The sequence below is a fragment of the Arvicanthis niloticus genome, chromosome 12 (assembly GCF_011762505.2).
Source record: "Arvicanthis niloticus isolate mArvNil1 chromosome 12, mArvNil1.pat.X, whole genome shotgun sequence".
Classification (NCBI taxonomy): domain Eukaryota; kingdom Metazoa; phylum Chordata; class Mammalia; order Rodentia; family Muridae; genus Arvicanthis; species Arvicanthis niloticus.
In genome coordinates, this window is record NC_047669.1 from 78,951,040 (window position 1) to 78,968,228 (window position 17,189).

At 46.9% G+C, this 17,189-nt stretch overlaps 1 protein-coding gene across 4 annotated transcripts in view; it reads right to left on the reverse strand.

The window, feature by feature from the left end:
- Nucleotides 1-862: 862 nt before the first annotated feature.
- Tmprss2 (transmembrane serine protease 2) overlaps nucleotides 863-17,189 on the reverse strand; it is a 39,158-nt gene continuing 22,831 nt past the window's right edge. For 3 of the 4 annotated variants that reach the window (XM_076911137.1, XM_076911139.1, XM_076911138.1), the window contains 8 exons: nucleotides 15,181-15,307; nucleotides 13,401-13,511; nucleotides 8,145-8,188; nucleotides 6,613-6,781; nucleotides 5,135-5,310; nucleotides 4,665-4,760; nucleotides 4,043-4,185; nucleotides 863-3,611 (listed from right to left, as the gene is read on the reverse strand). In XM_076911137.1, coding sequence (XP_076767252.1) covers nucleotides 3,387-3,611; nucleotides 4,043-4,185; nucleotides 4,665-4,760; nucleotides 5,135-5,310; nucleotides 6,613-6,781; nucleotides 8,145-8,188; nucleotides 13,401-13,511; nucleotides 15,181-15,307 — 1,091 coding nt within the window. In that variant the 3' untranslated portion in view covers nucleotides 863-3,386. The remainder of the gene's footprint in view (nucleotides 3,612-4,042; nucleotides 4,186-4,664; nucleotides 4,761-5,134; nucleotides 5,311-6,612; nucleotides 6,782-8,144; nucleotides 8,189-13,400; nucleotides 13,512-15,180; nucleotides 15,308-17,189) is intronic. The other variant, XM_076911140.1, reaches the window with a different exon arrangement.

Consider the following 17,189-nt stretch of genomic DNA (forward strand, 5'->3'; position numbering starts at 1 on the left):
TCTCTGTCACCATGAACCATCTTGGACTTTGAGAAGAAGCCATAGGGTACAGATGCTGGACTTAATCTAGGTCAGCTTGCCTGATGATGTGGGAGCCTAGAAATGTGTCTCCAGCCGGGCAGTGGTGGTACATGCTTTTAATCCCAGCACTTGGGAGGCAGAGGCAGGCAGATTTCTGAGTTCAAGGCCAGCCTGGTCTACAGAGTGAGTTCCCAGCCAGCCAGGACTACACAGAGAAAACTTGTCTCGAAAAACCAAAACCAAAACAAAACAAACAAACAAAAAAACAACAACAAAAGAAATGTGTCTCCATATAAGGGCCACCACACGTCAACTGACATAAATAGGCTTTATTGGGTGCCTGCTCTGCTCTTTTTTCAGGGCCAAGGGGATACGAGGGAGGCCTGAGGAGGAGCTGGGATGGAGTGGTGGTAATTGTGGTTCTCGGAGTCTGACTTTGAGAGTTTGTGTTGGGGAGATGATAAGGCTCTTGCCAGAGTCACTGGAAGACTATATTCGAGCACAGGGGTCAACTAGGGCCTGCCAGTTCTGGGGTAGTGGTCTGACAGCATCTCTCTCCAGCCTAGCAGCAGCACTGACATCCTTCCCAAAATAGAAACTGTAGCCTGGCCTTGCTCCTGGGGCACTCTGACTTTGAGAGTTTGTGTTGGGGAGATGATAAGGCTCTTGCCAGAGTCACTGGAAGACTATATTCGAGCACAGGGGTCAACTAGGGCCTGCCAGTTCTGGGGTAGTGGTCTGACAGCATCTCACTCCAGCCTAGCAGCAGCACTGACATCCTTCCCGAAATAGAAACTGTAGCCTGGCCTTGCTCCTGGGGCACAACTACAGAGCCAACAAGTAATGAAAAGAATTATATACTTTATTCATATATTTCACAGTGGAATCTCACAGCTCAGAAAGCAGACACAAAGCAGGAAATAACCAACCAACAGCAAAGACAGGGAGAGCTAAGGAGGGGACATGTTCTCACACTTCAAGGTGTTTGCACATTTAGTCTGTAAGTAGGTACCTTATGGCATCTAAGAAGGTCCCTAGAGTGTTGATCCCAGAGGAAGCATGAGGGAGTTTTCTTTACATGGAGTGGCAACCATTCCCTGGGTGGGAGACCCTCCCCCCCCAAAAAAAAAGAGTCCCAGCTATGACCCATTCACTGCCTTCTGAAGAACCAGGCAGAGAGGAGGCAGAGCCTCACCATAGGTAAGACATTCATACTTCATATTTGGTAATTCTGGCATGGGTTTTCTGCTGTAAACCCAGGACCAGAAGAGGACAGAAGACCTCCTCTTTTACATCTATGTCCCAAACTAGGAACTTCTAATCCTTTTCCCAGTCTACAGAACAACCTAACCATCTAGAAGAGGTCTAATGTCTGAGGCACAACCACACAGTCCAAATACAGGTGAACTCCAGACATTCATCCAGACTAGTGTCCAGGTGCAGTGAGGTAGTAAGAGAAGAAACACGACCCAGAAGCAAGGTGACTGGAATCACAAGTTCCTGATTCTGATGGAACTTAGCCTCCAGGTAACTAGCTGAGCTATACAGGCTCCATCAGTTACTAGGCCTTGCGTGTAGTAAACCTAAGAGGTAAGTTTCAGGCTCCAAGAGGCTGAGAGAAACAGTGGTGGGGAGCCAAGAATCAGACTGAATGACACCATGCAGAACGTACCCAAGGGGCATGCATTAACTTCTTGCTCTGAAAGCTCTGCCTAGGCCCTCAGCCTGGCAAAGGCTCCATCCCTTAGAAATGGCTGTCATGTCAACATGTAGGAGAGCAAGCCCTTTACTCCCAGCCATGTTCACTCAGGCTGTTAATGAAGTCATTATAGAATGACCAGCCCAAACTGCACAGCAGAGCTAGGCCACAAGCAATGGGTAGCTCTCACTCTCATGGTACCTGTCCCTGGGCCCAAAGCTCTGCCTAGCCTCCCTAATCTTTCTCAGTTCATCAGGTTACTCAGAGGTCATAGTCCTTACTTATCCAAAAAAAAAAAAAAAAAAAAAGGCCTGAGCAGGAGCCAAAAAAGAAGTCCCAGTATGAGAGTGCCACCCTCCTCTGCATTTGGTCCTATGTGCCCAAACTCAACAGGATTTTGTCATCCTCTCTGGTGGGAGCTGCAGAAGTGGCCTGGGGGTGGGGCACTGAAGCCCGCACAGGACCAGGGAGCACATTCAGACAAGTCACTGTTTAATAAAAGTGAAAGGCCCTTTGAATCATCTCAAAAGGTACATTGTGCACCAGAAGTTAAAAAAAAAAAAAAAAAAAAAAAAAAAAAAAAAAACACCAGCCCCTCGGTTTTCTTGCAGAAGTTTGTTGAAGACAAAAGGAAGTCAGGGACAAAGCCATGTGGACTAGCTGTTCGCCTGTGCAAATAGGAAGAAGAGATGAGGTTAATCTCCTAAGACAGACAAAGCTGTCTTTTTCCCCTGATGATGTGAGAATCCCAGAGTCTGACACAGATCTCACAGACTCCTGCAGGTCGAGCTCAGGCCACAGGTTCAGGAAGCACATGTGACTCTGCCCAGAAGCCTCACTTGGTTCCAGCCACTCTCTACCTGCGTGGCCTTCAGGCTTAAATATACCTGCTGGTCAGTGCCCTCCATTCTGCCCCCTCCCTCTAGTCTCCTCTCTGTGCCCCTCAGCAAAGTCTGACTTGTCTGTTCCCAACTCTTCCTCTGACAGGAGGACTTCCCCTCAAGAGATAAAACACCCTGAACCCAGGTGACACTTGCATGGACATGATCAGGCTTCAATGCCTCAGTCCCATTCCTTCTTTATCAGGCAGATACTAGGAGAGATAGTCTTTCCCTAGGAACCCCTCCTATGAGTTCATGTCTAAGCAGACCATCATTTTGATCCCTGGAATGGAGGGGGCTGAAGACCCAACAGATTGTATCGATGAGCCAGGAGGGTAGGTTCACAGGAACTCCTGGGCTTCTTCCTTGCTGTGCAACCTCCACTGGACCCAAGTTGGGGACTTGAGGTCTTTAGCCACCCCTCTCCCTCTGAACATGAACATAAAGCCCCTCAAGAGACTCCCCTGAGGAAGAGTACTATTCTGACTATTCTATCACCCAAGTATATGAGTGGGTGAAGGTTGGGTAGGTGCCTGGCTTTGCTGACCCTGCACTAAAATGGGGAGACAAGGGGGTTCTATGAGTCCAGCTCTGCCATCAGCACTAGTAGGAAGGCCAGTAAGGTTGACAGTGCCTCCCTCCAGGTATATAGTCACCATAGGCCTGGAGTGGGTTTATAGAGGGATTGGGAAATGACAGGGATGGGGGGGGGGGGCGGGGATCTGGAAGAGAGGGGTGAAAGGTGATCCAGGAGAAGCTCAGGCCATGAAAGTGTCTGCTTTCTGTCAAGGTGCACTCTTTCCAGACCCGTGACTTAAGCTCAAGGAGATGGACAACCCAGGGATAGAGGAAATTACCCTCATTTGCTGGTAGATCCAATCTGTAAATACTGTCACGTTCCCATATACTCCAGGTCTGAATGCCTTGGCACAGCCCGAGCCCCAACTCGTGTCCCCAATCAGCCACCAGATCCCATTCTTCAAAGTAACCAGCGGCCCTCCACTGTCTCCCTGGGGAACACAGCAAGTTACTGAGAAGAAAAAGGCACACTAAAGCATATATGCAGAGAGGACACAGAGTCTCTGGATATGAGAGAGGCTGTGGATCTGTCTCCCACGAAGGAGGCAGTGATCACAGAGACATAATCCAAAAGATGACGTTGGTCTATGCCAGCTGCAGTTAACAAGTGCATGGAAGGACACACGTCAACCACACCAACACTTGTGCCAAGCTAAAGCTTCTCTGGAGACCATAGTGTACACAGCACTGGTTTCTGCCAGAGGTATAATTGCTGCTAGTAGCCACATCCCTCCCCACAGCTGCTCCCAGCTAGTTCTGTGTCCCTGGGAGGTATCTCTGATCCCAGCAGAGCCACATGTCTCACAGGGGCTCAGTGTGAACTGCACATTCAAAAGTTAAATAAATAAAAGCTCACAATTACCTGGCAAGAGTCGACAGAGCCCTGGAGGAAGCCGGCACAGATCATGGCTGGTGTGACTAGGTTGTTGTATATGTATTTACTATTGCATTTGGAGGGCTCGATCAAGGGTACCATGGCAGCATTCAGCACTTCCGAGGTCTTCCCTAACAACAGAGGCATCAGCCAGCAGCTCTTGTGGATATCTTCCTCAAGAGGCCCATACTCCATGCAGATGATCGCATACCTCTCTCCCCTCCTCCCTCCCTGTAATGGTTAACATTGATTGACAGGATCTAGAATCACCTAGGAGACAAACCTCTGAGCATGTCTATGAGGGAATTTCTAGAGTGGGTACATCAAGGAGGGAAAATGCTCAAATATAGCTGATCCGAGAGTGAATAAAAGGAGAAAGTGGGCTGAGTATCACATTCATCTCTCTCTTTCTGAATCTTGAACATACAGATGTGATCCGCCATCTGTGCTCCTGATACCGTGCCTTCCCCACAATGATGGACGGCACCTTCAAACTGTGGACAATAAATCCTTCCAATGCTAAAAGCCACTAAACAACTGGACTGGGATTCAAATGAAGAGGTCCCACTGTGGAAATCAATGTCCCATCCTGTGTGACCCAAAGCCTCACCTTTCTCATAGGTGGCCCCCCACCCTGAAATCCAGCACTCCTGGGCTAGGTCCAGCATCATGCCTGGGTTCGGCAGACACACTGGCTTCACTACATCTGTTTAAAGAAGAACAAAAGGTGAGTGAACAGTAGCTTTTGGAGAGATGGCTCAGTAGTTAGGAGCACTGTATGCTCTTCCAGAGAACCCATGTTTGATTCCCAACACTCACTTGGTGGCTCACAACTGTCCCAGGAAATTTGACACTCTTTTCAGGCACACAAATGGTACACAGACATACTTGTAGGCAAAACACCCATGCACATAAAATAAAAGTTAAAAAATTAAATTTAAACATTTTTTTAAATTATCAACCAGATGGCCTCAGCTGGAGAGGATGTTGTCCCACAGACACTAAGGGATGTTTGAAGCCAGCTCTGACCCATACAACCAGGGGGTGCTACTGCCCTCTAGTGGGCTAAGTCTCACGTACCATTAAAAGCCAAAGGCGTCTGCAGCTTCATGAGAGCAATGTCGTTATTCTTGGTCTTAGAGTCGTAATTTGGATGGGAAATCACTTTTTCTACCTGGTGTCTACTTCCATAGAACATGAGAGACTGTCTCAAAATTCCCGCAAATGCCGTCCAGTACCTCGGGCTGCTAAGGGGTCTAAGAGACAGAAGGACAGACATGGAAACTCAGGACCACAGATATGAGGTGTTCCCTTCACAAACACATATGCTGAGTCCTGGAGTAAGATGACAACTCAAGCCACAGAGTGAGGCTGGGGCAGGGGCTTTCTGACTTTCCTTCCACCTCCCCACAGCCGAATGGCTCCCCAAGGATTCTGTTCCTTCTCCCATCTTCTGCATCAGCCCACAAATAAAGCCAACACCTCTCTGTGATACCTGAAATAACATTCTGACAAGACCGAGTCTCACTAATCGTTATATGCCAGAGCATTTACTGACACAGGGGGTGCTTAATAAATGTGTACCGGTGGACATACTTGGAGTCTGATACTGGTCATGATTTTCTTTCATCTGGGGATTTTCTTTAGAACTTTTAGTTTCAACTACCAGAAGGACCTCAGAATCTGGGATGTGTGAGGAAAAATGGTACACTCCCAGTATAGAGAGCTTCCCTAACTTCCCAGAAGTGACTAGGAAGAAGAAGAGGAGGGTACTCTTGTGTGGTAGCAACAGGCTAAGAGACATTGAGTCATCTGTCCAAGGCCACACAGCCAGAAAATGGCTGGGTCAGGAGTTGAGCCAGACTGAGGCAGCAAGTACCCAAAATCTGTCCAATAAAGATGTGATTTTGTTGTAAGCAGGCTACACCTGTACACTCAGGAGGCTGAGGCATAATTATTCATTTGAGGCCAGCCTGAGCTAAATAATAAAACCCTTGGAAAGGAAGACGTGGAAAGAAAAGATGGAAGAAGTAAGAAAAAAAAAAAAAAAACAGAATGGGAACAATGTCTTTGGCAAGAGCTGACGCTATTCAGTATGATTGTCGTTGTCTTTCCTGCCCACCTGTGAGGGCAATGCCAAGGCAGAGGGTATCTATACAGGCTCCCAGAGAACCTACTAGGATAGTGTGAGGTTGTCAAAGTGGGCTTCGCCCTGAGATTAGCATCCAGAAAAAACAAGACTGATAGAACAGGAGCTTTCAGAACTTATACATGAAGCACATCTAGTCCCAGTGCTGTTGGTAGCCATCCCTATCTCAGGCTGGGATGAAGCAGCAGGCAGGATACACCATAGGAACATGTGTGTAACGAGTGGATGAGGCTGTGCACCTGTAGCACACATGTCCTTCACCCAGCAGCTCTGTCACCCCAGCAGGACATGGGAGCTTCCACACAGCTTGGTGTGGGTCACATGGTGGCAGAACCACACTCCAAACCCAAAAATTCTGGGCCATGTGACTCTACTCTACCACCCCAGACTTCACGGAATGTAGACATACTCTTCCACGCAGTGGGCTGCTGTCACAATCCACTCGGGGGTGATGATAGAGCCTCCGCAGACATGGACACCTTGGACGTGCAGGCTGACCTGCCAGGGCCAGTCTCCTGGTGAGGCGTTCGATCCACCTACAATCCTGCTCTGGCGTCTCACTGAGCGAACCCCGCATTCTGAGGGTGACAAGCACATGTCAGGTGTCAGTCAACAGAGCAGAAGACACCAGGGCCAGCACAAAGCCAATCATATGTGCTCTGCCCAGCTGCCTTTCCCTGACCTCACCTTGCAGTGGGGCTATTGGTCCCCAAGGGGCCACTCCTTCCCTGGCTGGAACACAGGCTAATTCTTATTGCTATCTGATTCCATCAAATCTCTGGCAGGATTAGGAAGATTCTGGATAACAGATTCCTCAGGGAGACTGACACCCCAACCTCCAGACTTTTGAGCAAAGAGGGAAGTAGATAAGGCTGAGAATGAATGAGGAGGCAAGCGAGGGTTTCAGCAGGTGGTATAAAGGTGAGCTGAGAGGCGAGGTCATGTGTGAGGTGAGTCAGTAGGTAAGTGAGGGGCAATGGGGTAAATGAAGGCCAATACCCCGGGAATAAGACACAGAGATTCTTTGCTAAGCAGGGATAAGATCTACTTCAGGGTGAACAGTCCCTGCTGGCCTGAAGAGGGAGCTCTAGAAACTTCACAGCTGTGGGTCAAGTTCTCAGTTGAGAGAAGCCAAGGTAATATGAGAAGTAGATGTTAAAGACTTCCTGATATGCTGGAAGGCCCCAAGGCTAATGGTTGGTGTGTGTGTGTGTGTGTGTGTGTGTTGGGGGGGGGGTACTAGGTGAGCAGGCCTGGTGCATCTCAGCACAGTATGGGGCAGGACTTCTGGAAGCCTTAAGGAGATTCAGAGCTTCTTTGCTAAAGTGTGGGCTTCAAGTCCCAGGCCTAGGCTGGACATCTATATTTATCTAGTGTGGGGGTCCATGAATAATTCATGCGTGCGCATGCATACACACACAGAGAGAGAGAGAGAGAGAGAGAGAGAGAGAGAGAGAGAGAGAGAGAGACTGACAGACACAGAGAGACCCCAGTTAGCCACCATGAAAACTCCTGAGGGAAGGTAGAAAGCATGCAGGCATGCTTGATGTCAGGCTCTCCTCAGGAAGCTGTGTCCAGCAGAAGACTGAATGATATTTCTCTGGCTTTGGTCTAGGCCAGGTCACTGATGCTGAGGCTTCAGGCTCACATTCAACTTGCTAAGCATCCTTCTGCTTCATGGAGAAGGATCCACTAAGGCCCCCTATTCATTGTGGCACCTAAAAGCAAGGCCTGTCAATGTCCAGCCATCGCCTACACTACAGTGCAGAAAAATTTCAAAATTGAGATCCTAGTATAACCAAGAGGCCTCAAGGTACATCCTTGCTGGTTCCTGGAGGCCTTCCCTCACCGTATCCCAAGACCCAAGGACATTTTCCCAAAACCACAGACTGGATCCTACTCAGAAACATAGAAAAGCACCATTGGGAAGTACTCACTCACCTATACAACGCAAAGAAACCACCATGCTGGATGAACATGAGTCACTGAAAAGAAGAAGGGACTCTGGTTACCACAGGCAGGGAGGGACATTGTTGTCTTCTCCCAGTGTTGCCTCGTGTCCACTACTAATAACACTACTGATATGACTAGACTTGCATTAAGACAATGTCAAAGAATGGATTCAGTCAGAGTACCAGACACAGAGTCCAGCTATGCAACCTTGGGTGTGATGCTTACCCTCTCTCTGCCTCTTCTCCACAGGTAGAATAAGACAACAACCCAAGTTGATCCTTGATCTGCACTGTGCCAAAATCTTACAACTTTGGAGCCCCTATACAATACCACAAATGACCTAACCACATGTGAAGTGTCATAGTCATGCTAGAATGTAATAACCTTCAGTTTGTGCATATAAGGTATGTACAAGAGCCAGAGAGATGGCTCAGTGGGTAAGGGTACATGCTTCCAAGTCTGAAAGTCTGAGTTTAATCCCTGAAATCCACATAGAAAAGATTGATTTCTCTGACCTCTGCATGTGTGCCATGACAGCAACCCCACCACATACACAGACTAAATAAATTTTAATAAATAGAGGAATATGTGAAATAAATGAATTCCTTAGATTTGATTCCTAGCCCAAAAATATCTCATATGAGTATTTTAAAAATATAAACTCTGAGAGGGCACAGGTGAGCTGGCCCCAAGGGTGAAAGTGTAGGAAAGCTGACACTACAACTTGTCAGCCATCCTGTGGGTGAGGGAGAGATGCCCTTCTCCCTTCCCCTTCCCCTTCCCCTTCTTCCCCTTCCCCTTCCCCTTCTTCCCCTTCCCCTTCCCCTTCTTCCCCTTCCCCTTCCCCTTCTTCCCCTTCCCCTTCCCCTTCTTCCCCTTCCCCTTCCCCTTCTTCCCCTTCCCCTTCCCCTTCTTCCCCTTCCCCTTCTTCCCCTTCCCCTTCCCCTTCTTCCCTTCCCCTTCCCCTTCTTCCCCTTCCCCTTCCCCTTCCCCTTCCCCTTCCCCTTCCCCTTCCCCTTCCCCTTCCCCTTCCCCTTGCTATCTGCAGGCAGGAAAGCTGGCCCTGCCCTTCACTGGTTATAGCATTCTAGAGAGAGGGCCCTGCACCTTGCCTGGGTAGAACAATAGAACTGGCCCTGCTGGTGTGGGCATGGGTGAGCTGGCCCCAAGGGCATGATAGCAGGAAAGCTAGCTCTTTCCCTTGCCAGCTGTAGAACTGCGTGAGCTAGCTGGGATAGTGCTGGAGAACCCACCCTGGTGGTGTAGGTGCAGGAGAACTGGCTAGCTGACCAATTCAGCTACTATACAAATCCATATCTAGGGCTTTAAGTTGGCCCACCCCAACATCTACCCCATCAACGAGCTTCTGGAGTCTATGAAGGAATCAGTCCTATAGATCCAAAGCTGCAGGATCTCCTTGGCAACAACAGTATATCTGAGAAGAGTCCTGGTAAGGATCTGGTACTGATACTGTAGCAGAAGCCAGTGACTTGAAAATGAACATCTGTAAGTAAAGAAGTGTGGACAAAGGGGTGTACCATGGGACACATGGCAACACACTACAGTTTCCACAACGAGATCTTTTTTCTTTTGGTAGGGGGAGGATTCAAGGGTGAAGGGTGAGTATAAAGGAATGTAGAGATGAGTGGAATTAGGGTGCATGATGTGAAATTCACAAAGAATCAATAAAAAGTTAAATTAAAAAATCTGAACTCTGAAATTTTTTCTGCCCTCAATATTTCAGACAAGAATGTTCAACCTTTGGCACCCACTAGGATCATGAGTTTGGGGAGAGGGCAATTCAGTTTTTACTTCTGTCCTTGTATAATTTGAAAATATTCTCTAATTTGGGTGTCATGGCAAACACTGGAAGTTTCAGTGCTAGAGAGTCTAAGGCAGGATGATTATCAGTTCAGAGACAGCCTGGGCTACACAGCAAGACCTTGTTACAAACAAATGAGCAACCATCCAGTTGTGTCATTAGGAACTTGTCTGGAAACTTCTGATTTTCCTGGATAGCTTTACATGTAAGCCACAGATCACACAACATAACCAACATTTTGCCAGGTATAGAAAAAAAGTCACTCAGTTGAAAGTCAAACTTCCCACCTTGTGCATGGGAAAGACAGAATCAGTGATTCTGTCCTATAGACACTGTCCCTGGTGCACTGAAGAGGCCACAGCATGCCCTGATGGCATCAACTGCCAACTGTGATTCTGTGGGGAACAGTCGATTTCCCAAACAGGCCACTTGGACAGACAGAGCATCACATGCACAAACCCACTACACTGTCACCCATGCATACACTGAATGAGGACCTTTCTAAACCCCCAAATAAGGAGCTATTGAAAGAGTTAAACATTTTTAAACCTTCCACAGATGGAGTCAAGAGTGCAGATCAGCTTGTTCTGCGCTCTGGGTCCTAGGAAACTAGCTATCAACAAGACAAAATAGATAAGATAGGAGTTCAGAGCTGAGAGTTCAGGTCAGCGTGACCGTGCACCATGGGTACCAGAAACTAAAAACTGACCATAAGATAGATTGAATAGGGTTTGAGCTGAGAGTTCAAGTTAGCATGCCTGTGCACCCTGGATACCAGGAACTTGGCTGACCACAAGATAGATGGGTGATTACATATAGGCTCTTAGAGAATAGCCTGTTCCTTGTACCCTGTCACAAACTGAATAATGGGCTGGGACTTTCCACAGGTGCTCTCCAATAGCCCTCCTTTACTCCCCCTGGGTTGTGGCTTCCCCCCCTGAGTTGTGGTTTTGGGCTTTAAATTCTCTCTGTCTCCAAAGCCCGGGGGTCAGACCCCACTGCCCCTGCATGGGTCATGGGTCTTGACCTCGGTATACTGATTGAAATATACCTCTTGCTGATTAGATCAAGTCCGGTGTCTTGCAGTTAATGGGTGGCCGCGAATTCCCGAGGCTTGGGTGAGGTCCTCCATTCGTGGGGGCCTTACACTATCATCACCCATCCTGGCTACCTTGTGCTCCCCACCCCGAGTACCAGGTAGGAAGCCTCAAGAAGGGAGCATTGGAAAGAGGGTATTTCTGCATCGTATGACTTTACTAAAGCTTTAACTCTGAACAATACCATGGACACTTTATACCGAGCACACAGTCAGGCCACATGCACCAATGAATACCTCTGCAAATGCCTCACTGGAGGTTCTAGACTTCTGTGTGTAACGAGCTGTAGAATGTTACTGTAATGCCTCATTTCTGAGTATAAAATATTCAGGTTCAATTGCAGAATGCAGGGACTCTTATGTATGTAAGTAAATTCTCATATTTTAATGTTATATTGAGCTACACAAACAAATGCATCTATCTCGGTTATTTTAGTATGCAAATTTGCTTTCATCTTTAAATCATACACACACATATACATACATACACACATACATACATATATACAAACAAAAATTTTATGGACATAAATTCTTTATGATTTATTACCAGTAAACATTTGATTTGTATACCTATCTTATAATCCTATAAACCTGAGGTTACATAAAATTTTCTTGGGTGAAAAAGAGTCACAACTTTAAGAAGCCCAATACTAGACAATAGCTTTCCTGTCAGCCACCTCTGGAGTTGTGAAGGGCCTCACCTAGGCTGGCAACCTGAGCCTACCTCTTTCTGCTGTGCTCCCTTCTGCACCAGAAGCCTGCACCTCCTCTTTCCTCCTTTCTACACCTGCTGACTCCTCTAGGCCCAAGTTCTTGTGGAAGACAAAGAGCCATTCAATTCACAAAAAGTACCCTGTCTCCTGTGCTAAGCCTTGCTGTTTGGGTGAACACCTGACAGGGTACTGTTCTCCAGCAAGGCCAGCCCTGCCACATTCTCAGGGATAGCCAGCCTACATCAGGACATGCTGGCTGGTGGCCACCAGGAAGGCAAGCCACTTAGTAGCGATGTGGATTGAGTGATTAGTTCTTCACCCCTGATATGCAGTACCTGACAGCTGGCCCTAGAGGCAGCTGAGCCACCTAGAGAAGAGCAATGAGGCCCTGGGGGAAGAAATTTCTACACAAAGAAGATATCATGGGTCCTCAATATCAAAACCATCAGAAAAGAGCTAAGGCTCTGTAAACTCACGCACAGATGATGGTTGTCTATGTCTCCCTCCAAACTTGAAACAGCTCAGCCAACAGCCCTATTATCTGTGGTTTGGGTACAGCAAATGTTTATTGAACTAACCATCCACAGCAGAACCTCAAATGTTACCCCATGTCATCCTCTCACTGACAGTCATGGGTTGGAGCTAAGGACCAGAAAGTCTCTTGAATTCCTGGTGCCCAATGCTGCAGTGTTATACAGTTTGTCCCTCTGAGCTTATGGCAGAAAATAAGCCCCAGAGTCACGGTACTGAGTGCAGAGACTTGATGTAACTGTGATCCTCAAAGGTGGAGCTTTGTGAAATTGAGTCATTGAATGGGGGAGTCTCTGTGAGAGTCCTGGTGACTTCATAAGGAAAAGCAGAGAGGCCACACAGGGCTTAGCATTCCTGACATGCTGAGATGTGGCCCAGGGACCCTGCTAGAGCCATGCCATGACATATAGCTCTTCTATTTCTTTTGTTTGTTTGTTTTGTTTTGTTTGTTTGTTTTTCAAGACAGGGTTTCTCTGTATAGCTTTGGCTGTCCTGGAACTCACTCTGTAGACCAGGCTGGTCTCGAACTCAGAAATCCTCCTGCTTCTGCCTCCCAAGTGCTGGGATTAAAGGCGTGTGCCACCACTGCCCGGTGGCTCTTCTATTTCTAAAAGGATGAGTCAATACATATAAACAACAACAACAACAACAACAACAACAACATAAACCCTTTTCTTTATAAAGCAGTCTGCTTCAGGCGTTTTGTTATAGTAACTAAAAGCCAACCAACATACACCCTAGCACAGTAGACATACCTTCTAGTGTCTGGAGAATAAAAACTGATCAACCAAACAACAACGTCTAACTAAAGTCTAATCTCATTTCACAATGTTAGTTATTACTAACAGGAGGCCAGACAGTAGAGATTGAAACCAAAGTGGCAAAGTACCATGTAAGTCCCAGAAGTTGGTAAGAATGAAGTCAAGGTCACTGCAAGTCCTTTTCTAACCTCCAGCAGTATGAAGCTCACCTCCTACCTCCACCCAGGACATAGTCTAGAAAAATCAACTCAGGAAGGCAGTGCCTATGGAATCGCCTCATCCTTCTCAAATTCTGCAAATCAAACAAGCCCTCCATACCTGTGGTAGAGTTTTTTATAGAGGTCGACGTTGCCTGCACTCACATTCAGCTTCATAAAGCTCGTGGCCCCACTGTGGTCTGGCATCCCTTGGCTAGAATAAAAATTGTTCCTGGAAAAAAGCAGGAAAAAAAAAGCAGAAAAACTGAAAATAATGCTTCAGTCATGTCAACTCACAGAGCATACTCTGTATCACAAAGCCACCCTTTGACGATGATTGCAATAAAAGGGACACCTGAACACTCTAGAAAACAAAACCCAAGTCCAAATTCAGCTACACTATGTGGGTGCTAGGAACTGGTCTCAATTTCTCTGGAAGACGAGCCAATTCTCTTAACTGTTGATCAATCTTCCTAGTCCCCTCTACCTTATATTTTGAGCCTGGGTTTCTTACTGAACCTGGGTATCATCAATTCAGCTGGGCTGGCTGTCCAGCAAGCCCAAAAGATCCTCTCGTCTCTGCCTCCTCATTACAGATGTCAGTTTGCCTCCAAAGCTAGCTTTTACGTGGGTGCTGGGAGTCAATCTGAGGTTCACATGTTTTTGTAGCAGGCACTTGACCCACTAAGTCATCTCCCTAACCCCATAGGGTGGCATTTTGAAGTGTCTCATTAGCTAAGATCCCAACCTTCATACCATAGACCAATTCACCTTCGAGAACTGGCAATCAGAACACCCTACTGTGCATAGGAACTCATGGTGACCCCATGGAAGAAAAATCCTCATTAAAACCATAGCTTTCTTCCCAGGCTTAAAGCCTGCCATTTTTATGAGAGTCATAATTTGGATATGGTTTGTCTGCTGAGAGGACTCTGATTCAGCAGTGTTGAGATGTGGCAGGAACTTTAAGTAACATTTGTGTAACAGTAACTCCACTCCCACAAAAGGATCAATTCTGTTCTAAGGGGTTGACTTTAAGTCTCTGTAGAACACAGCAGATCCAGCCCCCTCAATCTTCCCCACCACATGTGCTCATCAGCTCTCCCACTTTTCTACCATGAGGTGAAACAGTACAAGGCCTTCACAAGAAGCCAACACATGATCTTTGATTTCCTCCAGAATGCTGGGCTAAAATGAACCCCCATCCCCTATAAAGTACCCAACCTCAAGTGCTTTGCTATGAAAGAAGACACTGGGCAATGCTGGAGCCCCTGGCCAGAAAGATGGCAGAAGATACTCCAGTATTTCATCTCAACCCTGTCCAATGTCTCTGGTTGCTGCACACAGGAAGAGCATCTTTTTTTTTCTTTTTCTTTATTTCTTTTTTTTTAGACCACATTTCTCTGTGTAGCTCAGGTTTTTCTAGAACTCATGCAGACCAGGCTGGCCTCAATACCAAAGATCCACCTGCCTCTGCCTCCTAGGTGCAGGGGTTAAAGGTGTACACCACCATCACCCAGCAGAAAGGAATTCTTAAGTGTGACTCTGCCCAAGTCTCTTCCATGCCCTAAGCCTTTGGTGGCTCCCACTTACAGTGTCCAGAAAAAAGGCCCAGCTCATCTGACTAACTCCAAGGACAGAATGTGACCTATTTTTCTTGTTTTGCACCCTTCCTCTTGGCACCCCAGCACTCCATGGGCAATCCCAAGTAGCCAGGAAAGATGTAGGACAGGTGCAGTGAGGCTAGGTTGACAGTGTCGTGTGATGGGGTTGTAGGACCAGCTTTTGGAGGGTGACAAGTGTCTACAGCATTCAGTCCCTGGCACATACACAGAGCTGTAGAGACAGTCTTTCAGTGTCATTATGGTGGCATTGTGTTTCTCCTGGGCTGCCATACTCACTTGTATCCCATGTCTTTACATGCTGCTCTCCCATAGCTCTCGCTCCAGTCATCCTGGCACACAGGATACCAGGCTTTCCTCTGAGATGAGTAAACCTGGAGGATGAAGCTTGGTCCATAGAGCCTAACTGTTCAAGGAGAAAGATGCTCTGTGAGTCCTTGACTCTAACCCCATACCTTCTAGTTGCTGTCCTATCCTAACACTGCCCACACACACCACTACAGTTTCTTCCTAAGGCCCTGGCTGCACACAAAGAGGGTCCATGAATCTCTGTTCCCATGATTGAAAGCATTCTAAAAGAATTCCAAATAAATATTCAGACATAAATTCTTCACAATGGTCCACAGCCTACCAGTGATCACATTAATGGAAACATGCCACAGTCGAGCAATATAGTGGAAAGTCACCCAGCTGTCAATGGGAACCAATCTCTGACAGGAGCCAAGCTCTGACAGGAGCCACTATATGAATGAGCCTTTAAGGCAAAACACAAAATGAAGGAAATTCACAGCTTAGGCAACCTCAAACACATGAAATGTCTAGGCTAAAAAACCTAGGAAAGGGCTGGAGAGATGACCTGGGTCGTTAAGAACACATAGTGCCCTTGTAAAGGACCCAAGTTCAATTCCCAGCACCCATGTTGGGTAGCTCAAAAACAACCCCTTACTGCAGCTCCAGGGAATCCGATGCCTTCTTGTTGTGGTCCTGGGACAATTCACTAATGAAGCATACACACACTGAGAAGCACACATACACATATTTTTCTAAATTTATTTTAAAAGAAAATATTTTAAAAGGGGGAGATTAGTAATCTCTTGGGACCTGAACAAGGCTAGTTTTAAAAAATTAATAAAATACAGAGCAACACAAAGTCCCTACTAAGCTCTCATTTTGAACAAGTTGATCTCACATCCAAATCCCATGCCCTGGCAGAACACACGTGTCCCTGACAAGTGCCCCAGCATTACTACATGAATGCTGAACTGTTCATTTGCATTTTGCTTCTTGTAAACAAGCAGGTTTGGTGGAAATTTACCAGCCTGGATAAGAACTAATAGTCATAGACCTTGTGGATAGGTAGCCTTGGTGGATAGTACCAACTTATATAAGGACAAGTGATTCATAGACAGAATCATAGTGACCTGTTCCCTGAACCTCCACCCAGCCGATACCCTCTTCTGGAAGAGATCTGTACTCCCCCTGAACACCTACGCCCCTGTGTCATCCCCTTCCCCACAACCTGCCTCTATGTGTATATAACCCCTGTGTGAAAAAAGTAAAATCAGCGGTTTGATCAGACTATAGACAAGCCGCTCGTTCTTTGCGTTTGCCTGTTTCCCCCATTCTCTCTTTCAGGTGATCTCCCCGGACCCTGTTCAATGCCCTGCTGGATGGGCCAACATTTAATAGCAGACATGAAAGAGAGGATGGAAGTATGCTATTCCCATCTATACGGGGCACACACCATGTCAGGTCATCTGCCCCTTTTATATGAAACCTGCAAACTGCACAAACCCAAACCTCAAATGGAAATGCCTTCCTAGCAGCTCAGCTCCTAAGAAGGTATCCTACTGTCTACTCACAACCTAAGCATTACACCCTCGGCATTGAAATCTAGCCTTCATGAGAATCATGAGTTGAGACCAGCCTGGGTAACTTAAGGAGACCCTGCCTCAAAAAAAGTAGTGTATGCACAGGAATGCATGATAGTGGTAAGAATGCTGGCCTTCCATGTGTGTGGTCCTGGTTTCTATCTAGTATTGAAATAAAATGAAATGAAAGTTTATATATACACATGTGCTCACATATACACAGAAGCAGAAATACAGTGATATCTACTGCACATGACGCCTTAGCCATTTTCAACACAGACATTGGCCTCTTAAGACATTCGTTGTCACCCAAAGAAAGGGAAAGAGCCATCTTAAGCTGGGAGCACTGTATCCCCCAAGCACACATCGGCTGAGGAACCAGGGGGGGCACAGAACAGGCAATGGTCCACTCAAGTG